This window comes from Bos indicus, chromosome 19 (genome assembly GCF_029378745.1).
Source record: "Bos indicus isolate NIAB-ARS_2022 breed Sahiwal x Tharparkar chromosome 19, NIAB-ARS_B.indTharparkar_mat_pri_1.0, whole genome shotgun sequence".
NCBI lineage: Eukaryota > Metazoa > Chordata > Mammalia > Artiodactyla > Bovidae > Bos > Bos indicus.
The window spans coordinates 43,209,400-43,237,003 of NC_091778.1; the positions used below are offsets into that span (position 1 = coordinate 43,209,400).

Consider the following 27,604-nt stretch of genomic DNA (forward strand, 5'->3'; position numbering starts at 1 on the left):
GTTCCCTGCTTTGTCCCCAATACCTCTGTGCCACTGCTCCTCCACCAACAAGGCCACGGCCTCCCTCCACTGCCCGAGCTCCAGGCAGGGGTAGACATGAAATAGATGTGGCGACAGCAGGCCCCCAGGGGCCACATGTGTGTCATACTCAGCCCGCTCCAGGAAGGAGAATCTGGGGACATGAGTGCAGGACCATCACATAAGCTGTCAGTTACACTGTGATGGATAAAATGAGAGCAGAGGAAACAGCATGGGCCAAGATCCGGAGTCAAGAAACAGCTTGGAAGATGCTGGCTGCAGGAACAGGGGAGGGGAGGCGGGCAGGGGCTGGGCCAGGCCCACCACAGACCAGAAAGGAACCTGGTCTCCAAGCCATAGGCCACATGGAGTGTTCTGCCCAGGAGAAATCAGCCAGTGATCATTAAGGCTGCACGGGGAAGGGGAAGAGCAGGCTGCAGACTGAGAGGCCAGCAAAGAGGTTCCCCATTGAAGAGACAAATATGGCCTGGTGTCCTTCAAAGGGGGGACTCACCTCTAGTCAGCTCTTCACCCCTCCTGAGGTTTTGAGTTATATGTATTAATTAAATCAACTCCAGCTCATGGATGCTCCTTTCTCTCCGCTTCTCCCCACCCCCAGCCTTTTCTACACACAAGGTGGCCATAGACACTCAGGGTCCAGCCATTGAGGAGGTACCAGGCTAAGGGAGCTCCGTCCCTGTCGTTCCTCTCCCTCAAACAAACTCCATCAGATCAGTGTGTTAGTTTTATTTTCTTTGCTTTGGTCTATACAAAAAAAACCAATAACCAAAAACATAAAGCGATCATAATAAAACTCTGCTGGGACCTCCCCCAGCCCCCAACACCCGTGTGCAGGAGGTGGTGGTGGGGAGTTTGAAACAGGAAGAGGAAGAGAAAGCCCCTCACCGCACACCAGAGGGGTCAGCCAAGAGCACTTCTCAGGGGTCAGCTAGAGTAGTTGTGTGGGCGGGAGGAAGATTCCAGGGCGCTGTCCCCAAGCTCCCCTAGGAGGGGCCAAAGCCAACTGAGTGTCCCGGGGAGGAAGCAGGCAGTGTCCTGAAGTGGGAACAATCTCTCCATGTCTCCACCCCATCTTCCCAGAGGATCCCTGAACTTTCCAAGACAAGCTTTGGATTCTGGGCCTTTTGGCCTTGAACCTGGGGCCTGAAGATCCCGGGGGCTCAGCACAGTTGGAGTTCAGTGACCAAATCAGAAGCCAGAGCTGTGGGGCCCAAGCCACTGGAGATGGGCAGCCTGGGAGGAGAGGGGAGCTTCGGGGGGGGGACAAGGTGGGTGCCTCGAGTCTAAAGTTTTAGTGCCAGGGCCTCAGGGGTGGGAACAGGTTATCGGGCCCTGGACCCACGGCCCAGAATAGAAAAGCAGGAGCAGATCACCATCCCAAGAAAGACCCCACAGAGAACCTCTGGAGGCACGGGGCTCCGCAGGAAGTTGCAGCCCTGCTGCCCGGGTTCAGGCACTTGGCTATCTGGCCCCATCACCTGCACGGAGAACCTCTCAGATGGGGAACCGCACCTGGGGGGGTGGGGGGGAGCAGACAAAGATACAGGGTTAGGCCAGGTCCGTGGCCCCTGGGAGCTCGTGCCACTCCTGCGTCACCCGCCCACCATCCACAGAAGGGGCAGGAACTCGCTGCCCAGAGCAAAGATAATAGAACAAGGCAGGCAAGGCATGCCTTCCCTGGGACAGCTTAGCACCCAGAGGCCCCACGCTTGCTCCCCCCTAAAGGAGCCAGGGTTTCAGGGAAAGCCTGAGAGGCCTCCCGTGAGAAGGAGGTCCTAAGGGAAGGGAAGCCCAAGTCTCAGCAGCCCACAGGGGGAGAGAGAGCTGCAAAGCAGGGGGAGGGGGCGCCATACTCGGGTCCGGGCAGCTAGGCCAGCATGTGGTCTGCAGTTGCGTAGGGGGGCCTGAGGCCGTCACTGTAGGTGTCGATGGGATAGTCCCCATCCATGTCCATGTGCATCTCCAGTGGGTCCATGGGCACGTCGCTCGAATACATGGGGCGGTAGGTGGCGTCCATGTCTGGCGAGGAGAAGGGTCTCAGGCTATTCTGCGAGGGTCTGGACAGCCCTCAGCCACACCTTCCACCCTTTCCTGCCCCAGTGGGCCGGACCCCCCCACCCCCACTTAGGGACCTGGACTCCAAGTCAGGGACCTGGCCAGGAGTTGGTGTGAACACTATGGTGACTTTCACTGGTCCTTTGGCCCTGGGGACACAAAGCTGCTCCCTCGCTCACACACACCCACACAGGACGCCCCTGTGCCCCAGCACTCCAGGGTCCCGAGCAACTCTGCACCCACTTACCATCAGCATAGGGTTCATTCATGGGGATCATGCTCTGGGCCTGAGGACGGAGACAGAGAGAAACATTAGGGGAGAGGGGAAGGGAGGAAACACAGGCTCTGAACTGGGGCGGGGGAGGTGGGGAGAGAAGAGCAGCAAGAGATGTTTCTCTAGAGGAGCCAAGGAGGTCTTCCCTGGTGGTCCAGTGGCTAAGACACTTACAATGCAAGGGGCACGGGTTTGATCCCTGGTCAGGGAACTAAGACCTCACATGCTGTGCAACCAAAAAACAACAGATAAAGAGGGGCCAAAGGAAAAGCAAAGACCCCTTGGAGGCACCTGCAGAATTAGGGCAGCCCTGGGGAGGGGAGTAGCCGGGAGAGGACTAAAGAATGGGTGTCAGGAGCAGCCCCTCGCAGGATCAGGGCAGCCGTCAGCCTGGAACAGCACCTTTGTGCAAGTTAGGGAAAGGCACTCCTGCCCCAACACTTTATATCAGTTTGAACATAAAATTGCCATTTTGTAGGTCAAAAACAGTAGATGGTCCAACCTATTACTTTCATCTGCTGGGAACGGTCATAAATGATTGAATTATAAAATTAAAATCTATTGGGAATTCCCTGGCAATCCAGTGGTTAGGACTCTGCATTTCCACTGCAGGGGGCCCAGGTTCAAACCCTGGTCGGGGAACTAAGATTCCCCCATTCGGCATATTAAAAAAAAAAAAAAAATTAAAATCTATGAAGCTGACAAGATGATAACACCCCCCACACACACACCCGACAAAGTGCTGTCCTTGTGCAGTATGCAACTTGCACAGCCAGACACTGCGACCCAACCCAGGATACTCACAGCCTCCCAGGCGGCAGGGTCGTGCTTGAAGAGGGAGTTAGTGAGCTCCACAGACACCCGTTTGCGGTAATCTGGGTTCTTGTCCTCGGAGATGCGGAACAAGACGGCAGCGGCGTAGGTGGCTGAGCAGGGAACAGGACAGGCCAGGCAGGTCAGGTGCTTGCCTCCACCTCCCCCAGCCTCCCTCCTCACCCTGCTCGCCCCCTTGCGCCTAGCCCAGCCCCTCACCGGTGCCCTCATTGCGCGAGTGCAGCAGCTCCATGAGTGGGGCCGACGCGCCCTCCGCATCAATGGCGTCGGCCGCCTCCTTGTCCTGAGCCAGCTCGCACAGCACCCCGGCGGCCACGCGCTGGATGTTCTCCACCGAGGAGTAGAGGAGCTGGGGAGAGGGGCGCGGGGTGGGCGTGAGGCGAGCCAGCAACACACCTCACCACCCTGCCAATCTCCGCCTCCCAGTTTTGGATATAACTCAAGCTCATAGTAAAAAATGTGATAAGTCTAAGTAAAATCTAAAGAAAGGAAACGCAGGGCATTCCCTGGTGATCCAGTGGTTAAGACTCTGTTTTCAATACCAGGGCGTCGGTGCAATCCCTCCTTGGGGAACTAAGATTCTATAAGCCTTGCTGCTGCTGCGTCGCTTCAGTCGTGTCCGACTCTGTGCGACCCCATAGACGGCAGCCCACCAGGCTCCCCCGTCCCTGGGAGTCTCCAGGCAAGAACACTGGAGTGGGTTGCCATTTCCTTCTCCAATGCATGAAAGTGAAAAGTGAAAGTGAAGTCGCTCAGGCGTGTCTGACTCTAGCAACCCCATGAACTGCAGCCTACCAGGCTCCTCCGTCCATGGGATTTTCTAGGCAAAAGCACTGGAGTAGGGTGAAGGCCAAAAGATTTTTTAAAAATTCTTTTAATTTAAAAAAACCGCCACAACCCTCTACTCAGACACAGCTTCTTTCCATTGGATTTTCATCACAGTCATAAACACATATTTGATTCTTTTTTTTAAGACTTTTTTTGATGTGGACCATTTTTTTTTTTCTTTTTTACAATATTGTTTGTTTTATGTTTTGTTGTGTTTTGTTTTGACCTCAAGGCGTGTAGAATCTTGGCTCCCCAACCAGGGATCAAATCTGTATCCCCTGCACTGGAAGGCAAGGTCTTGACCAATGGGACCACCAGAGAAGTCCCTGATTCCTGTTTTTTAATCAGACTTTGCAGCATAAAGCATTTCCCCATATTATTCAGTAACTTTTCCTTAAAAATCTATGAGTTCAGGGACTTCCCCAGTGGCCCAGTGGCTAAGACTCTGCTATCCCACTACAGGGGGCCTGGGTTTGATCCCTGTTCAGGGAACTAACTGCCAGCCTGAGAAGAAACATGGCCAAAAAACAAACAACATTTATGAGTTCATACTGGTACTCAAGAGAGAAGGAGAATGCTACAAAGCAAAACAACAATGGAAATTTAAAAACCTCATCCATCACAAGTGGAAGTAGCTACCAGCACAAATTCCTTACTCTGAACATTAATAATTAAAGGGAAAAAATTCAAAAACTGAAAATTCTTGAACACTATTGTCTATGTCCACATGATATAGTGGACCATTCTTTTTTTAACCATTCTCTTATCACTGGACAGTTAATTTTCAATTATTGTTAGTAACAGTGCAATTGTCAGCTGCACATATACATTTATGCCACATTTTAAATTACATTATGTTATTTCATAGAGAGTCCCAGACCTGTACTCCTTGATCAAAGAATACCAATATTTTCAAGGCTGTCTATACACATCACAAAGTTGCTTCCTGGAGAGGTTTTACCACCTTGTCTTCCTACCAGCAGGGTATAAGACTGCCCATTTTATTGCATCTTCACCAGCACAAAGCACTCCCATTTTTTTTTCTTTGCCAATTTGATAGTGGAAAATGGGCTCTCCCTGTGGGATAGGCTTCCTTTCTTTTAAACTCCTGGGGTTGATAGAGCACTGTTTGTTTATGAACCACCTGGGAGTTATATGTGCCTCTCTGTAGATAACTACTGAGGTTTACTATTAATGAGCCTTTTATATGAAAGATATTAAAGTCTTGTCTGTTGCGAGGCTTGCAAATATTTTTCCAGTTTGCTGTTTACTTTTTAATGGTTTTAGGCTATTTCTGACATTAAAACCTTAATGTTGTTTCTGACACTAAGAATACTTGCTGTTTGCGTTTGTGGACTCTTCCTTTACCTCTGAGCTTGGAAAGCCTTTCCCATGCTGGAGTTTGCTAAGTGATCACGTCTGGTGTGGCCACTTTTCTCCAAATGCTTCCAAAGACCTCTTGATGCTTGGCCCAGACTGCCTCAAACATTCCCGTTTCAGCAGTGGGGTAAAGCAACGGTTGGGGGAAACCTCTCCTGCCCACCTGCCCCAGACTCACCTGCACAAACAGGGGGATGGTGTTGAGTCGGAAGATCTCCATGCGGTTCATGGGATCCCGGGCAAGGATGTGCAGGGCTCCAGTGCAGCCTTCCACAATCTCCTCCATCCTCACACCATCCTGCACGAGAAGAGCCATTGGGGTATAGCAACAGTGAGCCTAGGGAGTGGTCACCCCCTTCCAGGACACTGACAAACCTCACTGGTCCATAGAGTTTGCCTCAATGGCAACTTGCCTCCCTAGTCACGTGCTCATGTGCACACATGTTCGCACAGAGGGCAGCCAGACTCTCAGGGCGGGCGGTCACAGGCCCCAGCAGCTCACTTACCGTGTAGGGCTGCTGTGTGCCAGCAGCCACATGGCGCTGGGCATCCTGGTGGGCCTTGACCAGCAGTTGGACAAGGCGGGGAATGACCGCTGCCTCCTGCAGTGGGGCATGGTTGGCTGGGCACAGGGCCAGATTCCTGATCAGGCCAATGGTTGCCTGGCAAGAAAAAGGGCACCCGTCAAGGGCATTTCGTGGACATCTGGAGGATCCCACTTCTCCAGCATCATCTCCTCCTTCCCCCTGGTCTCTTCTCCCCCAGGCCAGCCATGGATGTGCTGGAAGGTCTCCAGAGAATGATGCTTCTCCCAGCCCATGCCCCTTATTCCATATGATCTTGTTGTTCCTCATGTCAGACTCTAATAGCCCTTGCTAAAATGATACTCCATTCCAGAATATTCCACCAGCCCCCATACCTTGACCCTCACCCCTGTTCCCTCTCTCTTAACGCTCCCTCACGGACAATATAGTCTTGCTTTTCTGATGGTTCCCAAACTCTGATTATCAGGGAGTCCTCGCTAGGGTTGACCCGAAAGCCTCCTGTATTGGTGACACTCACAATGTAATCCAGCTGAAGCAGTGGGATCTGGAACGAGGTCTCTGCCCCAGGCTCCCACCCTGCCAGCTGGCTCTGGTGACCTCTGACAAGACCCTGTCTATAGTCGCTCCCTTACTCTGGCACCAGATGTCACACACCTACAGCTCTGCCCGGGCTCACCCTCCCCTCCCCTGTCTGTGACAGGGAACTGACACATCTGTCCTCTACCCAGGCAGCCTCCAGGTTCCCTGGCTCCCAATGGCAGACACCAAGTGTCACCAGAACCCTCTCTACCCTTTGTCTCTTTAGCATCCTTCCTGAGTTTGAGCAGGACACATGACACAGTACTGACACCCTTCCATCCAGGCGTGGCCACAGGAACAAGTTCCTGAGTATGGGCTGAAGTGGTCTCACTTTCTGGTCGCTGCCAGCCCTTCAGGGCTTTTCCACTTCTCCGGGGCTAGAATACATGGATGAGGTGACCTCACCCATCCATTCATATGAGGACGACTTTGAGCGTCCAGACCCTCTAGCATAATGACTGTGGCCCGTGGACCACCGAAATCACCTGTGGACTCGTTAGAAATGCAGAGTCTCAGGCCCACCCCAGGCCTACCGAATCTGAGCCTGCAGTTGAATTGAGACCACCCAGGGTGGTCCTGTGCGCCTTCAACTCTGAAGTTCTATTCTAACTGATGGCCAAGCTACAAGATAGGAGGATTCTGGGTCTCGGGAGCAGAGCCACCATGGACTGTGGAGGCTCTAATACTGTCTTCAGAGCTCCTCCCCTCGCCTGGCCCCACTGGGCAGCAGGCAGTACCTTGACCAGTGGCCACTGGTTGGGCTGGTTGAGCAGCTTGACGATGGCTGGGATGCCATAGTTGAGACGCACGGAGTTCTGGGCCATCTCGGCCTCGGGGTGGCGGCTGGTGAGGTGGCGCAGGGCGCAGACAGCGGGCTCCGTGATGTCATCCTTGTCGCCCGCGCGCAGGATGGCGTGGATGAGCGCCTCCACACCACTGTTCTGTGTCACCAGCGTCTTGTTCTTGCTGTTGTTGCATGTCAGGTTGGACAGAGTGCCTGTGGCACAGGTGAGGACATTGACATCGTCCACGCTCAGCTGGTTCACCAGAATCTTCAGCACGCTCTCCAGGCCCTCCTGGGGTTGGGGAAAGCAGTGGAGAGTGAGGGAAAACCCCAAACGCAGGGGCTTCCCGAGTATGTCCAGGGGAGCGAGATGGCCTAAGTGGGGGTCTCCAGCCCACTCAGTACAGACTCCCTGGGCCCTGAGAATCTCAGTCCTGCAATCCTGCCGACACCCCGTGAGACGGCAGTTCTACCCATGGAGGATCTGGGGCTGAGAGAGGTTGAGGGCCTGGCTCACAGACTCACAGCTCATGGGCCAGATCTGAACCCAAACTTATCTCTAAGCCCATGCTCTCTTCTCCAGCCCCTCCGACTCCTCCTCTGGGTCCTCAGACCCAACAGGACTGGACTCAGGCCGAGGGAGGCCCCTAGGCCAGAATGAAGCTGTTGAGCCATGCTGCAGTGGCCCACTTGAACCACTTTTACATGCTTCTTCCCTTTCTGGGCCTTTGCTGCTGCACACTCAGTGGTCCCCAAGCCAAATCTGCCTTCAGGAAACATCCCTAAGCCAGAAACCTCATTTCTCCCAGGGAGAGCCACGTGGGCCTTGTGGGAGAATATAAGAACCCCAGGCGCTGGGGACAGACAGTCCTGAGTTCACATCCCAACTCTGCTGTCTACTAGCCATGACCAAGGCCATTTCTTAACTCCCTGAGCCTGTTTCTATTTCTTCTTCATTTTTTTTGCCCATGAAAAATTTCTTTTTTTTTAATTTTTATTTTTTCTTGGAGTACAGTTGAAAATATTCTTTTTTTCATTTTTATCTTATATTGGATATAGTTGAAAAATTTTTTAATATTTTTATTTTATATTGGATTATAGTTGATCAACAATGTTGTGTTAGTTTTGGTTGTACAGCAAAGTGATTCGGTTATATATACATGTATCTATTATTTTTCAAATTCTTTTCCCATTTAGGTCATTACAGAGTACTGAGCAGAGTTCCCTGTGCTATACAATAGGTCCTTGTTGATTATCTATTTTAAATATATCAGTGTGCACATGTCAATCCCAAACTCCCAATCTATCCCTGCCCCCCAATTTTCACCCTAGTAACTATAAATTCATTCTCTAAGTTTGTGAGTCTGTTTCTGTTTTATAAATCAATTCGTTTGTATCGTTTTTTTGAGTCTGCATGTAAGTGATGTCATATAATATTTGTCTTTCTCTGTCCAACTTACTTCACTTAGTGTAATAACAACCTCTAGGTCAATCCATGTTGCTGCAAATGGCATTATTTCATTCTTTTTAATGACTGGGTAATATTCCATTGTATATATGTACCACTTGAACCTTTGTTTCTTCAGCTAACAACGAGCCCCACACTCTACCTCCAGGTACTGAAAGGGGTAAAGAAGCCAGTGTCCCAAGTGCTTAACTGAGCCTAGAACATTGATGTAATTCTTAGCAATGACAGACAGGTCTAAAGGAGGAACCAGAAGACTTGTCCTGAAACTGCATTTTTCCTTAAGTTGTTTTTAGCCACCCAGGGCCCCCAAGCCATCGCCTGCACACTACTGCTCCCTGCCCAACGTCTAGGGCATAACTGCTCCTCTGGTACCAGCTGAACCCCTGCTTGGAACCATCAGCCCCTTTCCTCTAGTCCTCTTCCAAAACCCCTCAGAGGGATTAGAGCCTTTAGCTAAAGGGATGAAGGGCACGTCCAGCCTCAGCCACAGTGGAGCAAGATTTAGGGGTCTCAGGCTCCTAAGGTCAGACTCCCAGACAGGAGGCTGGATGCAGAAAGACAGCTGAGGAGGGGGACACAGGCCTGATCACCTCCCTCACCTGCTTGGTGGCCACATCAGAGAGGTTGCGCAGGGTCCACAGGCAGTTCTGCACAAGGCGGGGGCTATTGCTCGTCAGGTGCTTGCCCAGGGCCTGCATCCCACCTGGGGTAGGAGATGAGCACATGTCAGCCACAGGGGAGCACAGCGGACTGAGCCTGGTGGCTGATCAGGGGCCCCGCCCCCACCCACCTGGCTACATGGGCCATCCTCACGGGCTGCAGTACTCACCAGCCTCCACAATGGCAGGCTTGTTGCTGGGACACACGGACAGCACTTTGAGCACGCGGCTGGTGGTCCAGAGCAGCTTCTCATAACTGTAGTTGCGCATGATCTGGACGAGGGCCTGGGGTCCTCCATTGGCCAGGATGATGAGCTGTGGGGGGAGGGGGGAAATGAGTGTGAGACAGATGGGGTCTCTGGCAAGGAACAAGGACGGAAGGGAGGGTAGGTGACAGAGCTGTTATTACTGAGCTTCATCCAAAACCTGAATAGCTTTTGTGACTACTAAATAAGCCAAATGTTGAAAGAAATGATAATACACAATGCTGGCAAGGATGAGGTGAGACTACTAACATACATTGCTGCTGATGGCATTGTAAGTAAGGCAATCCTTTTGGAAAGTACCTGGAAATTTTTGTAAAAGCTTAGAAATATTAAAAATCCTTAACCCTACTGATGAAAAAAATTCCTACTTTTTGGGAAAAGCTGTGTCTTGAATATGTTCATTATAGCATTGTTCATAAAAATTGAAGATCAGGAGCAACCTAAATGCCCTTCCTCAGGATAAAGTCTGGAGTCTCCATTTAATGAAATGTTATTTGCTCTTATAAAGGGTGGTTTTGAGGACAGAGTAGCAAAAAAGCAATAATAATAATTTTAATATCATACATTAGTAGGAAACATGCCAAGTTGTAAATTATGACTACAGCTGTATAAAAAACGCCCACAGGAAAGCACTGGAGGAAGCACATGGTTGTGTGAGGATCATTTTTCTTTCCCTTATCCTCAAAATATTCAGTAGTATGATGAAACATGACATCAGAATTTACATATATACATTTAACCTAAAAAGAATAAGGAAGCAGTGACCCGAAGCTGCAGCTGGATGGAGGGGGATGGCATGGGGATGCAGGTCTTGGTTGGGGGCAGGAAGAACTGGAGGAAGCACATTGTTGTGTGAGGACGACAGGGCTCAGCCCACCTTGCTCTCCTGGTTGCCATAGGCCAGGAGCTGCAGGCAGTCGGTGGTGATGGCCAGGAACTTGGGGTTGTTCTTGTTGAGCAGGGGCACCATCTTCTGCAGCCCGTCTGCCAGGCGCACTGCCATCTTGGCACCCTCCTGGTAGAGCAGCAGGTTGTGCAGCGTGGTGATGGCATAGAACAAGACCGACTCTACAGGGGAGCTGGGATTGGGGTAGAGGGTTCACGTGAGTCAGGTTCCAGGTAAATGTGGGTCACCTCCTGTAGGAAGCCTTCCCCAGTACTGACACCTCTATGGAAATACCTCTTTACTAAAATTTCATTGTCCCTTGAGTCCAGTCTCATCTCTATGAACAGAGCACGCAGCACCTCTCCTCTCTCCACTGAGACCATGACTCCTCTTGCTCTGGACTCCCAGCTCGGTGCTAAGCACACCTGTCCCTACTGAGTTGGTCCCCTGGACACTGGAGTAACTGCCATGTGGAAGGCATCATGCTAGAAAGGCCTGCAAGGGACTCAGGAGTAAGATCAGTATTTCCTCCCTTAAGGAACTTGCAGCTGGGTATGGGGATCAGGAAAAAGGCTATTCAACATTGCAAGGCAGGGAAAGATAAAGGTGGCAAGGGATTTTGCACAGGCTGTTCCCTCTGCCTGGAATACTCTTCCCGTCATCTACACCAATCAAAGTCCACTCCTCTGTCAAACCCCTGCCATCAGAGTGAACAGCTTCTTGGAGCTCCACTGACCAATCTTGGGCACACCTTTGCCGTCATCTACACTGTATCCTGATAAATAACCTGAGAGTTACCTGCCTGTCTCCCCCGCTAGGCTGTGAGCAGCTGAGCATCAGGACTGGGCGTGGTTCTGCACCTGGCACAGTAGGTGCTCAATAAATCTATGGAAGACAGGGAAGTCCAAGGGAGGGGACACCCCTGGTTCCTGCAGGGAGTAGGGGTGGGTACCTGAGCATGCGGACCAGGGCAGGGATGCCGCCCGACTTGAAGATGGCAAGCAGCCCCTCGCGGTGGTGGGAGAGGTTGTGCAGGATGCTGGTGGTGCAACGGGCCGTGTCCAGGTCACTGGTGTTCTGCATGGTGCGCACGACAGCCGCCACCAGCTGGGGCGAGCCCATCAGCGCCCGCCGAGACGCCTCCTTCTTCGACAGCTGGTTCACGATCATGGCCGCCTTGGTCACCACCACCTTGGGGGGTAAGGAGGAGGAGGGGAGGGAGTGAGCAGACGGGCTGAGACGGCTGCCATTGTGAGCAGGAAGGGCCAGGAGACACCTCCACAACGCTCAGACAGACCTGGGTCAGACTTCCCACTGATGAGGCTCTGGAAATGACCTCTCTCCACCCCAGGCAGAGCCCTCTCCTACAGACATCTGACTCTCCCCTCCCTGTCCTGCCTCCACCCTGGCCAGGCCCTCACAGACCGGGTCCTCATCATTGAGCAGCTTGGTGAGCTCAGGCAGGGCCCGGGTGGCCAGCTCAGCATCGTCCTGGTAGTTGATGAGATGTACGATGGCCGACTTGAGGAGTTGGGATGGCTCGGCCAGCCGCTGCAGGTTGGTAGTCTGCCCCTCCACCTGGGTGGTGAGCAGCAGCGAGCTGTCCTCTCCTGTCACACCGGGACACATGGCCTCCCGCACCCGCTTGGCTCTGGCGGTCGTGGACATCTGGTACTCCAGGTCACCTGGGGGCCAGCAAAGAGGGACTGAGTTGCAGGAAGCGGGCAGGGGGACACTGGGGAGCAGGCATCCCATTTGGGCTCTCTGGGCTGACTTCCAGTCCACCACTCACAGTTCTGCCTTTAACCAGTGACCTTGAGGAGGTCATCATCACCTCAGGTCATCAGTGATAAAATGGGGCACCTCCTGTTCTGTTCATCACAGGGAATTCTTATGAGAATTAAATGACATGATAGGTGTGAATTGTTCTTAAAAGAAAGGAGCGTGTGCCTGGCACATATCACTAAAAATAAGGTCAGAGTTTATTATTATTAAAAGGAACATTTTTTGAGTACAGGCATACCTAAAAGATATTACGGTTATATAATGTATAATATATAAAAGACACGTAGTTCCCTACCACTACAATGAAGAAGTGAATATTGCAGTAAAGTGAGTCATGAATTTTTTGGTTGCCTACTGCATGTAAAACTTATGTTTACACTATTTATAGTATCTTGTGTGTGATAGCATTGTGTCTAAAAAATGTACATATCTTAATTTTAAAATATTTTATTGCCAAAAAATGATGACTAACATCTGAGTCTTCAACAAGTCATAGCAGCATTATCAAAGATCACTGATCACAGATTACCATCACAAAGAGAATCATCATGAAAATGTTTGAAATATTGCAAGAATTACTAAAATGTGATACAGAGACATGAAGTAAGCAAATGCTGCTGGGGAAATGGCACATATAGACTTGATCCATGCAGTTATCACAAATCTTCAATTTGTAAAAAAAAAAAATTTGTGCCTATACTTTTTTAAAGGTCTTTTGGCCATGCTGCACAGCATGTGGGATCTCAGTTCACCAATCAGGGATTGAACCCGTGTCGCCCGCATTGGCAGCGCAGAGCCTTAACCACTGGACCACCAGGGAAGTCCTATGCCTATACTTGTTGTGTGCCCAGCAGTGAATTAAGTGCAGTCCTTATATTTTTCTCATTTAATCTTACAACCCTACAAGGCAAGGACTATTATTATCTCCACTTTACAGATGGGAAAACTGAGACACAGAGAGGTTATAAGAACCCGAGTTGGGACCGGAACCCAGACAGCCTGACTCCAGAACCCAACCCTGACTCTATGCCCCTCCCTTAACAATCAGGTAGGGGTAGGATGATACAACCTCTGTCTCTTTCCAACCCTGAAATCTCATGATTCTAATTACACCCTCAACCTCCCCAAAGGAGGCAATTCACCCATTATATGGTCAGCTAAATAGAGGCCCAGGGGCTTCCCCGGTGGCTCAGTGGTAAAGAATCTGCCTGTAACGCAAGAGATGCAGGAGATACAGGAAGAGCCCCTGGAGAAGGGCATGGCAACCCACTCCAGTATTCTTGCCTGAAGAATTTCATGACCAGAGGAGCCTGGAGGGCTACGGTCCATGGGGGTCACAAAGAGTCGGACATGACTGAAGTGACTCAGCAGCAGCAGCAGCAAATAGAGGCCCAGAGGGTCACCCAATAGAATACAATGGATGACAGGGGAAGTTGGGACTGTGGGATTCACAAAATAGGAGAAGGGCTCTCAGTTCAGTCCAGGCTCCACCCCCTGGTAAGTCTGGAAGTCCCAGAGACAGGTATCCCAGTTTCCCAGGCAGCCCTGCCCTGGTGAGTGTCCCAAAGCCCAGAGGAGAGGGAGACAGAGGTTCCCCACTCCCATTAGTTGGGAAGGAGGGGACATCCACATGGCTTTCCTGCCTTGAATCTGCACTTTAGCAACCAACACAATGCCTGGCCCCGCCAAGCGGAGAGGCCTCTGCATGCTGTCAGGAGGAGCTCCCTGGGGTGCAGAGGCTGAGCACTGCAGTGGCCCGGGCTGCCACCACCTGTTCTCCACCCTCCCCAGCTCCCAAGGCTCACCATACCACACCATTCAGGGCCCTAGAGCCGTCTGTGGGCTACAGATGGGACTGGACCCTCCTTTCCCCCAGACAGGCAGGGCACCCTGGGCTGGCAGGCATCCCCACTCTGACCAAGCCCCACAACTGGGCTCTGCCCCCACTGTGTACTTGAGCAAAAGGACTGTGTCTTCCCCCAGCCTCTGGGTTCCCTGAGGGTAGCAGGGTGCCTCCTTAGCACTCCGTACGTTCGTGGAAGGCAAGGACCATGCCTCTTCCATCAGACTGGTGTGCAGGGTCTATGCCTCCCCTTCTTATTAGAGGTTCACGGGATGGGAATCTGCCTCCCTCCCAGATGGAGGGGCGCTGTGAAGATGCTGTGCCTCCTCCCTCAGACTGCTGAGTCTAAGCACCGGAGCTGAGCCTCCCTCAGAAGACTGGGAGCCTCCTGAGGTCTGCCTCCTTTGACCCTCACCTCCCTCCAGGAGCCAGCTGCTTTTCTGCTGGGATAGCCCCACAGAAGAGTCCCCAGGGGTCCTGACCTTGGCCCGGGGGCACCGACTGGGTGTAGGTGGTGGTCTTCTTGAGCGTGTACTGGCGCCCGCAGGCCTCATCCTCCTCTATGAGGCCCTTGCTGCTGAGCGAGGGCACACAGGTGTTGGCCCCCGAGTGGATGCCAGAGTCGTAGGTATATGTCTGCTGCCACTCGGTCACCTTGATGGGCTGTTCGATCAGGTTCATCACCTCCATGGTGGCTGCTGGGGACACAGAAGAGGGGCAGGAAATTAGCTGACCAGGTGGGACATCCCATCACTTGGCTCGGCCCCCATCTCCAGCCTCTACCCAGGCCCTGCCCATCACCCCTTCCCCCAACCATGGCCCCAAGGGCCCCAGTGGGCTGTGGAGGAGGGTGGGAGGCACAAGGAACCAAACCCAGGGAGGACTACCCAGGGTGGGACACCCGGTGTGAGTCCTGAGCTTGTCCTGACCTCCAGCCCAGGGTGGGATGAACCCCACGGAGACAGGTGCCTTAAAGGGCCAGATGCTCCAACCCAGCCCTGGGTTTATTGCAGTGAAAAGGAACAAAGAATGAGTTTTTCTTTTCTTTCCTGAGAACAAAGAACATAAAGTGAGCAGGCCAGATTACCCCTAGTTTTCACTTTAACTGTTCCTAATCAGGGAAGGACAGGGAAGCCTGGGGAGCTGCAGTCCACGGGGTCGCAAAGAGTCAGACACAACTTAGTGATTGAACAACAACAAACCTGTAGTCTAAGTTTGCTTTTCTGCCCCCTAACTCCGCTTAAGCTATATTTTGTGCCTATCATCCTTTGATTTCATGCTAATTACATCCTGTATCTGGTGCTCACCTTCACAGCACTCTCTTTGCAGACCACACCTGGTAGTTTTCTCTTTTTGCATTATAGAAAGAAGGCCACATTACAATACACAAAAGACAATGGCCTTAACTCCTGGGCTTTGGGACTGGGACTACCAGATCCAATTACCGGGCTACCTGATGCCAGCCTATGACTACTTTTGAAACAATGCAAGAAGAGGACGCAAAATCCTTATACGTTTGTTTATCATCACCTACCCCTGACTGCGAGCCTTCATTTTATATAACCCTTCAGATTCCTTATGGAAGAGGGGGAAACAGTTCTTGAGGCACAAACCTACTGTGTTCTCCCCCTCTGCCGGCTGAGGATTAAAGCTACCTTTCTATTTCCTCTAAGCTCTATCTCTGTATTTTTAAATTCAGGCTTCCCTGGTGGCTCAGAGGTTAAAGCGTCTGCCTGCAATGCGGGAGACCTGGGTTCGATCCCTGGGTCAGGAAGATGTCCTGCGTCAGGAAGATCTGGAGAAGGAAATGGCAACCCACTCCAGTATTCTTGCCTGGAGAATCCCATGGATGGAAGAGCCTGGTGGACCACAGTCCACGGCGTCGCAAAGAGTCAGACACGACTGAGTGACTTCACTTTCAGTGGGCAGAGAAAGCCAGATTTTGGCAGTAACGGGCTCACTCACCTTGCGGCCCACAGCCCCAAACCCCCAAGACAAGAGACGTCACTCAGAGCCTCCAGCAACTTCTAGGGTCCCGAAGGCCCACCCCCATTCACTGGGACTCCTGGGAAGGGCTGCAAGGTGAGGCAACTACACCCCAGGCACTGGGTGGGAAACTGGGAAAGCAGGTGGGGCAGGGAAGCAGTCAGACAGGTTTCTCTGGGAGCCTCAGAGACTCCAGAATCTTCTGCATATGGGGCAGGATCAGGAGTGACCCCAGAGGCTCAGGCCTTAAGAACCCCATCTCTCTGGCACCCCAGCTCTTAGAAGCCTTCCGCAGAATTCTGAGTCCCACCAACCAGTTCAGACCTCAGCCACATACTCCCGGGCCATTCACAGCTCAGCTGAACCCCCATCCTCATCTGTAAAATGGGGCAGCACCACCTCCCACCACCAACCCAGCTGGGCACCTGGCCACACAGTAGGTGCTCAATGTCGGTGGCCATGCCTGGGTATCAGTATTCCCCTAGGATGTGTTCTCACCTCAGGGTGGAGCAGGCCTCAGGGGAGTCACTGCTACTATTCAGAAACTTGGGGACACTTGAGGGTCATGAATAGCTGGGCCTGACTCTGTACCAGCAAGGTGACTCCTGCTTGGTCTGTCCAGCTCCCTTGTCTCGAGTGCTGACCTCCAGAGTCCAACAGCCAGGAAAAGGGATGAGAGAAGTTGCACCCCGGTGAGGGCCTACCTGGTGCCTTTCAAGACAACCAACATCCTCACAAGTGGGTTTCAAAGGACATGCTCTTCTTCCCAATTTACAGATGGGGAAACTGAGGCCCCACCGGGTGAGGGGGCACAGCAGAGAAATGACAGCCGGGACCAGGCTTGGGCGTGAGTGACACCTGTCTGTGGTCTGTGCACACCCAGTGTGGCCTCAGATGGCAAGTAGACCCCAGGCTGGCCCACCCAGAGGGGAGGTAGCACCCAGCACCTCAAACCCGTTGTCCCATTGCGTTGGAGACCAGCTGGGGACGAGGCTGCGGTGGCTGGTGAGCCTTGTCCGTTGCTGGGAACAAAGGTCACCACAGATATGTCTTCCCGAACAGGCCCAGCGCCACCTCCCAGGAGGACGCCAATGATCCTTCAGGTTTCCCTGCCTTTTATGGTGACCCCTCCCCTCCCCTGCCTATAAGCACACCTGGAACAGGCAGAGGCAGGAGCCAGGCCCACTCCCTGGAGCTTCTTTCCTCTCCTCCCATCACCCCAAGTGACTCAGAGTTTCGGGCTGATAAACAGAAGCAGGCTCAGTGCCGCCAGATGTGCCCAGCTGCTATCCAGGCCGATGCAGCTATTTCAGGGGGAGCCCTCCCCCTCGCCCCTGCCCTAAGCACACGCTGCCCACCCAGCACTCCTGCCTTCCCTGGAGAGACAAGACAGAGAACACAGGAGAGTTTGGGAGGAGAAAGCCTGTCTCCGAGCAGCCCCCAGGGAGAAAATTCAGGCAGGAAGCCTTGGACATCCGAGCCCAGAGAAGGAAGATGAAACTGCGTCAGTAAAGACAGCTGCATTAACCCTGCGAAGGCCACTTTGCCGGGCAGACAGCTGAGCTGCCATCTGGCCGCCGAGCCTCAGCCAGATTCGCTGAGGACAAACTGGACATCTCCCTGTGGCTGATTCATGTTAATGTAGGGCAGAAAGCAACACGATATTGTAAAGCAATTATCCTCCAATGGAAAAAACAACCAAAAATAAAAAAAGATTTCAAACTAGCACTCAGAGGCAGAAGGAAGGCCCTGCTGGGGCTGAGTTCCAGGCCTGTGTGCCATGGATGCTGAATGGTACCAAATGATCTTTCTACATCTCTTGAGATGATTGTATAATTTTTCTTGTTTATTCTATAGTGAGTTATTAGAAAAACAAAACTGGGTATCTCCAGCCCTATCAGTAAAAATAGCCCATCTGAGCCAGAAAACGCTGCTCCCAGTAGAGACCATCACCTACCCCTGGTGCTTCTCAGCCAAGTGAGAGATGCGGGCCTTGGCCAGAACCTAAGGAACAATCCACTCGCTGGCCCCAGATCCAAAGGGACCCTTGAGGTCAAGGCTAGCCATAAGAGAGGTGTTTCCTAGCAGGCCCCTCAGCACCCCGACCAGCCCAAGCCTGGAGCTAAGAGAAGCTGAGGGCTGGACAACTGCCTAGAATGAGCCAGAAGCCTCACGGAGGTCAAAGGATCCACCATAGTGGAAGGATGGAGGCAGGGGCGTGTGTCTTAATTAGCAAATGAATCTCATGCTTCCTAGAAGCAACCCTGGTCAGCATTTGATCATTCCAGTTTCCAGATGAGGGAACAAGTGCCACGCTGAAAAACAGTGGTGCTCTGCTCAAGCCCAGCTCTGCCTCATTGCCAACCAGCCTCTTCCCCTGGCTCCTAACAGGGCATCTGGGGGCAGAGGGGAAACCCTGGAATCAGGGAAAGAATGCCAGGCACCTGCAGAGAGACCGGAGGCAGGGAGCTGAAGGGAGCATAGGTGGAGCCAAGCACTGGCTGCTCCAAAATCAGGAGTCACAGGTTCTAGTCCCAGCTCTGCTGGCAACTTGCTGTGTGTCCTTGGGCAACAGCTTTCCCTCTCTGTGCTTCATCCACAGAAAGAGTGGCCTGGGTGATCTCAGAGGAACGTTGATATCTAAGATTCTAGGCATAAAAAGTCAGAGTTCCTATGACAGTCAAGAAAAGGCTGAGGGTGGGCAAGGTCAGAGGTAGAAAGCAGTTCAGAGAAGACACACCAGAACTCTTCATGAAGAAAGGATGGTGGAGGGAGTTACTCTCAGCACAGGAAAGATCTAAGTAAGACCTCAGGCAGGACTGTCAAGCAACCCCACCTCTTCTCACCTACTCCCCAGGAGAATCAGGGGAATTCTCTCACAAGAAACCAAAATGCTGGTTTTGCAGTTCCCAGGGCGGAGGAGGCCACACCCAGTTTGGTCTCACCCTGCTCTGCCCTGGATCTGGAGACCCACCACAATGCCCCTGGTCAGAGCCAGGGTGGAAGGAGGCGAGACAGACGTGGGCCCTGCCCAGGCACCCTGGCCGGAGACGGGCAGAGCCAGACACAGGGCGGGGCTCTGAACTGAATGGGGGCGCTTTGTTTAGCAGTGGTTCTATTGTTGGCGACACAGGAGGAAGAAGCCAGCTCAGAGATCACAGGATGGGATGGGGACCTCGCAAGGGGCAGGAAGAGAAAACAGGGGCTCTGGAGAGGGGGTGCAAAGGACCCCTCCCCCACTGGCCCATACTGGCCAGGAATCTGCAAGCAAGCAATGAGGATGCTTTGGGGCACACTGCCTTCCACTCCTGCCTCCTCCTCTGCATGGCCAACCCAGTGGGCTGTCACTGGGCACTCTAAATCCAAGACTGTCCTGGCAGGGTGCAGCCCACCTCTGAAATAAAAAAATAAATCCCAGGACTTCCCCAGGAGTTAGCACTCTGCGCTTCCACTGCAGGGGACACAGGTTCGATCCCTGGTTAGGGAACTAGATCCCATGTGCACTGCAGCACGGCCAAAAATATTTAAAAATTAAAAATAAATTTAAAAACTCCCACCGGAGCTACAGGCTCCTTCCCTCGCCAGCTGGGCTGGGCTGTATGACACCAAGTTTCAATCACACATCTGGAAATCAGAACAGGAATTGGTTGCCCGAGCGGTGTGCTGGGACCTGGCTCAGAAGCACTGCAACAGAGCAGGCAGGGCTTCCAGAAGGTCCTTGGGCCAGAGGTCAGACTCTGTAGATGCAGCTCACGGGCTCAGGCAGTGACAGAGGAAGGGGACCGAGGACAGGGTGCAGTCAGGGGAAAGCTCCATCCAGCCTCACCTCACACTGGCCCTGTGCCCTTGGGCAAGTCATGTGATTTCCTGAAGCCTCATATTCCTCCTCTGTAAAGTGGAGAGACAGGGACTTCCCTGGCAGTCCAGAGGTTAGGAGTCCACACTTCCACTGCATGGGGAATGAGTTCAATCCCTGGACCGGGAACTAAGATCCTACATGCTGAGCGGCACAGCCAAAAATAAAGTGGAGACAATCAAGACACTGCTTTCTTCAGACCACTGTTAAGTTGTGTGGATGGTACAAGCAGAAGGCCTCTGTTGATAGGAACAACCCAGGCAAGTGTCTTTCCATTAGGAAAGCAAAGAAGTTGCAGAGGGGCCAGCAAAGATGGGCCCAGTAAGGTAGCTGGCAGCCAGCCTGCTTTTTAGGAGCCAATACCCCAGGGGCTTCCCAGGGGGGTGCTAGTGGTAAAGAACCTGTCTGCCAATGCAGGAAACACAGGTTCGATCCCTGGATCAGGAAGATCCCCTGCCGGAGGGAACGGCAACCAATCCAATATTCTTGCTTGGAGAATCCCGTGGACAGAGGAGCCTGGTAGGCTACAGTCCATAGGGTCGCAGTTAGTCAGACACAACTAAAGCGACTTAGCGTGCATGCACACCCAAGGTTAAGACCCAAGCTTCTCTTCCCTGACCTCTCAGATAAGGGCTAGGAGGGGAGTTGCCTCCTGGTCCTAGGCCAGAGCCCCTGGGGTTGGAGGACAGGGTATGGTTGGGGAGGATGAGTTATATCCAGATCCTGGGAGGGGAAGGGGCAGAAACAGTGCTGCCCCTCTCCTAGGTCACATGTGCTGTGGTCTGCAGTCGGGGGCGGGCAGGCCAGTCAGGCGTGGACATTCCCTACATAGCAGCCCCATGGGAGAGGCTGGGCTCTGCAGGGTCACCAGCCCCCACCCTTCCTCACTCTGTCTCTGGCTCCAGCAGAGACTTGGCCGGCGGGCCCAAGCACAGTCGGAAACAGACTCTAGAAGTACAAAGATGTGACTACTTCCCTTGAGAGCCCTATCTCCCCCTAGTCAGGCTGGGGCTTCCCAGAGAGGCCACTCCCCTCAGACTAGTGGCTCCAGGAGAAACACCCCCCACCCGTGGACAAGATTTCCTTGGCCAAAACTGTGGTCTCCCCCATCAGACTGGTCATTCCAAATGGGCAGAGACTGAAATGGGCACCAGCCATTGCCAGGGCTCTAGGGACAGGAGAAGACACAGAAGCCCATCCTGAGCTTCAGGAGGAAACCCCTCACTTCCGGTTTGGAGGACAGCCGGAGCAGCGGCCTAGGCCTGGCTGGGGGTGGAGGAGGTTCAGGTCAGGCTGACCCAGCTGCTGTTTATTTTCTTCCTTCTGGGCTCCTGCCCAAAGCAAACAAACCAGGGTGGGAAAATGAAGGGGACTTGAAGGAGAGGGAAATGCCCGGCCAGGTGGCTGGACCCTGGGAACCTCAGGGCTCCCCTGGAGAGCAGTCCAGCTGGAGATCCATTCCCTGCTGGGGGCCCTGGGTGGGCAAAAATCCCAAACCAGCAGAGACCCCAAACCAAGACTCCTGGGAATGGAAAAACACTTTACCAGCCTCAGGAAACAACCGCTAAAGACTCACTTGTGTCAGCGACATATCTCAATCCCAAGGGCCTGCTGTCCCCACCCAACCACGAGGGCCTGGGGAGCCCAACCCCAGCTTGTGTCCACTCCTCAGGCTGTGATTCCCCAGAGTTTCATTCTGCAGGGATTGCTGCCTGACCTCCTGGAAAAGCAAGTAAGATCCAACTGTTACTTCCCTGTTCAGCACTTGCTGGAGAAAACCAGGATTTGGGTAAAGGTTTGTTTAAAATTTGTTATTGTATACACAGCATGAGATCATCCAAGAGCAAGGCTGAGAAACAGGAGCATGCTAAGAAAAGAGAAGGGAAAGAAATGTTAGCAGTAGATGCCTCAAAGGATAGGATTATGGATGACTTTTTCTTCTCTCATAAACTTTCCTAAACTTTCCAACTATTTTGCAAAGTGAGCAGATATTACTTTTTCAATCAAGCGGGAGGGGGAGTCATAGTGAGTACAACCTCCACTCACCCCCAAATAAGCAGTGTATTGACTGCCCAGCCCTGTCTCAGTTGTCCTCCATGCCTGCCACTTGCCAGAGACAAGAATCTGCTGTCCCCACAGTGAGGAAAGATAGCTGACCTATTAACCTACACTCCATAGGTCACAGAAAGCTGAGCTTCCTGCCCTGAGGGCCCCCAACAGCTGAGGTGCCAAGAGGCTGAGCAAAGGGGGAGTGGTCAGAGAGTTTTCTCTTTGGCCTGGCCAAAGAAGCTGCTGGAAATCAGGGCAGTCCATGCCTCTCAAGACCTCCACCAGATTCAACCATGTCCCAGGAGGCAAGCCTCATGGTGTCCCTTGCAGAGACACAAACCCTGATGACTTGCCCTAGTCACACTGCTCTTTCTCTTCGGAGGGGTCAGTGGGTAAGTGGCTCATGGCTCCCTGCCCCTCTCGGAGCCAGGTCTCTCCTCCCAAAAGACACAAGACTAAAAGTTTCCCCAGCAGGGACCCACCAGACCTCAGACTTGCCCCTAAACAGTAGTGATTCCTGCCTGCTCTCTTGGGGTAGGCTGGCCCTCCCCAACTCACATGGATGGGGCCCTGCTTCATTCCCTTCAGAGAAGAGTCAACTCTGAGCCTCCACTGGCATCTCCCTCTTACTTATCAACTCAAGACCTCATCTCTAACAGGTGGGAAGTCCTTCTTCCTGTCTAGCCTCCATTCCTTCCATAAGCATCCTGGGGACTTCCACGGTGGTGCAGTGGTTAAGACTCTGCCTTCCAACGCAGGGGGTGCGGGTTCAATCCCTGGTCAGGGAATTAAGACCCCCACGTGCCAAAAAGGTGAAAAAAAAAAAAAAGGAAGAAAAAGAAATAGACTTGGGGAGGGAGGTGGGAGGGATGTTCAAGTAGGAGGGGACATGGGTAAACCTATGGCTGATTCATGTTGGTGTTTGGTAAAAACGAATGCAACACTGTAAAGCAATTATCCTTCAATTAAAAATAAATAATTTTTTTAAAAAAAGATTAAAAAAAAAGAGTCCTGATCACTTCTGTATTCTGGGTGGGAGGTTGGGGGAGCTAAGGGTGGAAAACTGCGAGCCTGTCACCCTCTTTGTAGCAATCAGCCAGGACTGAGTTCATTCTCTTTCCTCGTCTGTCACATCAAGTCCCCTCAGTCTTCTTTTCTCCAGGATCAGTAATTCCCCATGCCTAGGGTCCCCTCCTGATCTCAAGTGATCTGGAAGTCCAAGGCTAATAGGCTCAGTACCCAGGCTGTACTGACACAGATAGAGGTCCATTTCCCAGGTCCATCCGGGTGTCAGGTGCCCAGCTGGCAGACGTGCCAGAGCCAGGCGGGTCTGAGGACAGGGACACCAACCCCTCCCTCCAGGACCAAGGCTCTGCTGACCCCACCCCCAAGACCAGAAAGGCCTTCTCAACAGCAGAAAAACTACTCCCAGCCCCCAGGGCTCCCAGCTCCAAAGCTGAGGACAGCCAACTTCCTGCCCAAGAACAGCCTGGCAGCACTGACTGGTAGAGTCCAGTAGGACACCGGCCCAGTCCTAAATCTGACTCTCATTTGTCTCTACTCCCCAGGGAACAGCTCCCCCCAACCCCACCTCACCCCCCACCCGCTGACTTGCTTGGCACAGCTCCAGCCCCCAGCAAAGCAGACAACTCCCACTTCCTATACAGGGACAAGCCCAGAAAAGTCCGTGGTTCTGCCCAGCTCAAGCCGGGAGGCAGCAGCAGCTTTGACCCCTGCCCTCCTCTCCCTGTCACAACCTCCTCCACACATTCGCCACAGCCCCTGGCCTTTGGGAAACAGCCCCCTCCAGTAAACCAAGCCATGGAGCAGGGAGGTTTCAGAAGGCTGGAGGCTGGGACATGAGTCACCCCTGACAAATCTGCCCCCACCTTCACCACCCACACACACCATCCTGGGCCCTTTTGAACTCTCATCTCCCCAGACTCCCAAGCAGAGACTCTTAAAAAAGCAATGGCAGAAAATTTCTTCCCAGAGCCTCAGTGGAGTGATACAGCAGGAAGAGCTCTGGGCTTGGAGCCAAAGGACCCAAATACCAGCTGTGGCCCTGCTCAGGTCTCGCTGTGCAACCTTGGACAGTTACTTAACTCCCTTGAGTTGAGTTTCCATTTCCTCACCTGTAGAATGGTGAACGATGCTTGCCTAGAGGGATGATCGAAAGGATTAAATGAGAACAATTAATGAAAGTGCTTGGAATTTGTAAGTAGTCCCTAGTCTTTTAAGTTATCATTTTTGCTCAGGAGATCACTGAGGTTCAGACAGGTGAAGTGACTACTCCAATGGGAAATGAGTGACTGAGCTGGGAACCAAACCTAGCTCAAACCAAGTCTAAATCCCTATGCTCAGAACTGCCCCACTGTAACATCTGTCCAAATAACAGCTCTTCTGTACAGGAGTCAGCTGCCCCCATCTCATTCTAAGGTGGCTCTTTTCCCCAAGCACTCCCAGGCCAGGGAGAGAACCTCCTCACCTGTACCTGCCTGATGGGTACCCTTTTATTTCCACACAATGCAGTCTCAAAGCCTCATCCTTGGCAGCCCAAACATAGGTTCCAGAGGAAATGGGGTGTAACTGGAGCTCGGGGTGGGACCGGGAGAAAGGAGGGAGAGGGATCCTGTCACTCTAGCTGAGGTTTGATCTACCAAGAAATGACCACTTGGATCCTACCTTTTCCCGCCTCTCCTTCCAGTCCAGTAAGTATTGCTCCTCCTAGCAATACTTCCCCACCTCAGTATTATCTTTTCATCGCAGCCACAAACCAGATTAGCTAAACTAATCATCTAACCAGCATAATTACAACGCCTTCCCCTCCTCCACTTTGGCACAGAGAAGAGGGAAAACAGGTTATTTTGCCCAAACTCCTTGCCCTTGTGACACCCACAGGAGCAAAAGAGGCATGGGACCCCCCCCCCCCCCCGACCCAGGGCACTCCTGGGGGGCGGGGAGGGTTCTGACCTTCACCCCCACTCTCCCATCTACCCCCACGGTAGAGTTGTAGGGTAGGAAGGGTCTTCCCAAGCAAATCAGAGCAAGCAACCCTGATCCCCCGAATCTTCCCTTTATCCCAGGACTGAAGGAGAACCTGGCTCTTACATTCCCCACTCTGTTCCCCCAAGGAGGCCAGGGAAAGGGCTCTCAGGAAACTGGAGGAGGGGGTAGGCAGCGGCGGCGAAAGCAGCTCTGCCTGAAACCCTTCCTGCTGAAGCCTTCCTCCTTTCCCCTTCGAACTCTCTCAGGAAAGGAGGTGGGTGCAAAAACCTCCAGAAGGAATGTGCCTTCGAAAACCTAGAAATCTAATGGAAATCCAGCCCCATCGCTCCGCTTTTCGGATCAGTCACCAGCCAGCTAAATGACGTGGGGGATGGGACAGGGAAAAAAAAGACCAGAGCAATCGCTCCCCCCACCCTCAGTCTGCAGGCCCGGCCCTGCCCCACCCCCATTCCTGGGGAGGGGGGCAGAGATCGGGAGCGAGCCTGTAGGGCAGGCCTCCTGCGAGGGGGTGTGGTGGTCCCCGGAGGCAGGAAGAGAAGGAAGAAGCTGTTTCCCCTTTGGCCCACCCACCGCCCCCCCCTTACTCCGGCCCCCATCTCGGGCCCCAGGGGCCCAGCAAACAGGATGGAGGTGGGGGCAGGGTGGACGGGGTCACAGCGCAGGCACTAGCCCAGGTTCAGCCTGGCCGACTGGGGGAGGGGACTTTGCTCCGGGAAGGACCCCTTAAGCCTTGGGGGAAGCCCCGGGCCAGGAGGCAGGCAAAGCCCCAGGGAAAGCTGCGGTGAATACTTCTTCCTGAAAAGTTTGTTTGGGGTGATATTTTCCTCCAAGAAGAGGACAGAGAGCAAGGGTAGTCCTGTTCCCATAACACTCTGGAAGCCTCAGCTGCGGTAACTGGGCGGGTGAATTCTCCAGGCGTGCACGACCCCTCCGCCCAGACCCCAGTTCTTGACGCGGGTGCCAGACACCGGCTGCACGGGGAAGCCGGGCCCAGCACCAATCCCACTGCCGTCCTATCCCGCCTCCGATGGCAGAGCTAAGAGCCCGGCACCCAGGGAGCGGAGCCGAGGGAGGCGCCGCAGGTACAGTCCCGACAGGGTTTGCAGAGCTGGAGGGCAGGGCCTCTGGACTCCTGTGCTCACCTGCTTGGCAGGTGGGGCCCGCGTCGCTGGGAAAATGTGCGCTCAGCCCCCAGAGTTGGGCAAACCGGGCGCAGACAATAGGGCCCCACCCAGGCCTGGGGGAGTAGAGAGGGAGGGAAAGCGAGGATGACGCGTGAGGTGGGGTGAGGGTGGCCCCAAAGAGACCAGCGGCAGCAAGTTTCCCAAACAGTAAATTCCTGACTACAGAGTGAGCGCTGGGAAGCAGGCCGAGCAGGTGAAAGTCTCCCCCGCAAGAGGCAGGGCCAGAGTCAGGGACGCGGCGTCGAGAGAGCTCCGCGGGCCCCGGGGGACGCGCGATCCAGAGGCACCTGCCTTGACCCCTCCCCGCCCTCTCCCCGAGCCCCCAGTAGCGCTCCGCGCGAACCTCGCGCCCGGTTGGTAGCAGCGCCCAGGACCCCAGCGCGCCCCCTGCCGCCAGTGCAGGGTGGCGCTCCCTGGCTCCGGCTCTTACCTGCCCAGAGACAACGAGGATCGGCCTTTCGGCCTCTCGCTACCCTTCCCTCGCCCCAGCGATACCTGCCCCCCGATCGTCCGCACCTGCGTTTGGAGCCTGGCCGGGCTGGGTAGGGGTCGGGCCGGGATGGGAGCCGGCGCGGGCTGCGAACTGAGATCGGCGCGCTCGGGCGGCGGCTGCTCCAGACTCTGGCCAAGGCAGCAACTCAGTAACCGAACAAAAGGCGAAGGGACCTGACAGCCAAGCCACGCCTCTCGCCCCCTTGTAGCTCCGCCCCTAAGGGAGACGCCCACCCGCCGATGTGGGCTCACTGGCTGCCTCGCCAGACTGTCCCATCGAGGGGGTGGAGTCTCGCGTCCAGTCCCCTTTCACCGCCGCCTCTGTTTATCCGCTGACCATTGGCCTCAGGGACTGCCACTCGGCCCTAGGGACGGTCTCCAACTTGAGGTTCCATCCTAACTCCGTACCTATTGGCAGATTGAAGGTTACTTCCTCCTGATTGGGCAAGGAACTGTCAGTAAGTCTAAGGAAAGAACCAACGGGAGGGATGGGGTGTGTCTTGCCCCACCCTACCTCCGAGCAGGTAAGGCTGATTACTCTCCCCTTCCCCCTACCTGCCCAACAGGTGAGTCAGGGTGCGCCATGGGAAAGGACAGACGCCTTCACTGGCCAGCCAACTCAGCGTCAGGCATGATGCTTCTTTGAGCTTATTCACCCTTGCCACAAAGTGGTAATAACATACTAATATAGCATTTCATAGGCTTTTTTCTGGGTTGGGATTTTTTTCTCCAAAGACTGTGTGCTTATGAGATTTAGAATGAGAGAGTCTGGATTTGACTTCTGCTCCTTAGTAGCTAGATGG

At 53.5% G+C, this 27,604-nt stretch overlaps 1 protein-coding gene and 1 non-coding gene across 3 annotated transcripts; one reads left to right on the forward strand and one right to left on the reverse strand.

Moving 5' to 3' along the window:
• Positions 1-750: 750 nt before the first annotated feature.
• Positions 751-26,983, reverse strand: JUP (junction plakoglobin). 2 transcript variants are annotated; one of them, XM_019981834.2, is made up of 15 exons: positions 26,826-26,983; positions 14,708-14,923; positions 12,023-12,282; positions 11,550-11,788; positions 10,589-10,790; positions 9,616-9,760; positions 9,386-9,489; positions 7,272-7,610; positions 5,917-6,072; positions 5,589-5,708; positions 3,401-3,551; positions 3,173-3,294; positions 2,342-2,381; positions 1,893-2,058; positions 751-1,551 (listed from the first exon to the last, which is right to left on the reverse strand). In XM_019981834.2, the coding sequence occupies exons 2-14, from the start codon at positions 14,913-14,915 to the stop codon at positions 1,907-1,909; spliced, it is 2,238 nt and encodes a 745-aa protein (XP_019837393.1). In that variant the 5' UTR covers positions 14,916-14,923; positions 26,826-26,983; the 3' UTR covers positions 751-1,551; positions 1,893-1,906. The 2 variants fall into 2 exon arrangements, with proteins under 2 accessions (XP_019837393.1, XP_019837394.1); XM_019981835.2 differs by having other exon boundaries at positions 14,708-14,920; positions 26,826-26,968.
• On the forward strand, positions 2,938-3,010 carry TRNAG-UCC (transfer RNA glycine (anticodon UCC)). The gene has a single exon. It is a non-coding gene; the product is annotated as a tRNA-Gly (tRNA).
• Positions 26,984-27,604: the final 621 nt, after the last annotated feature.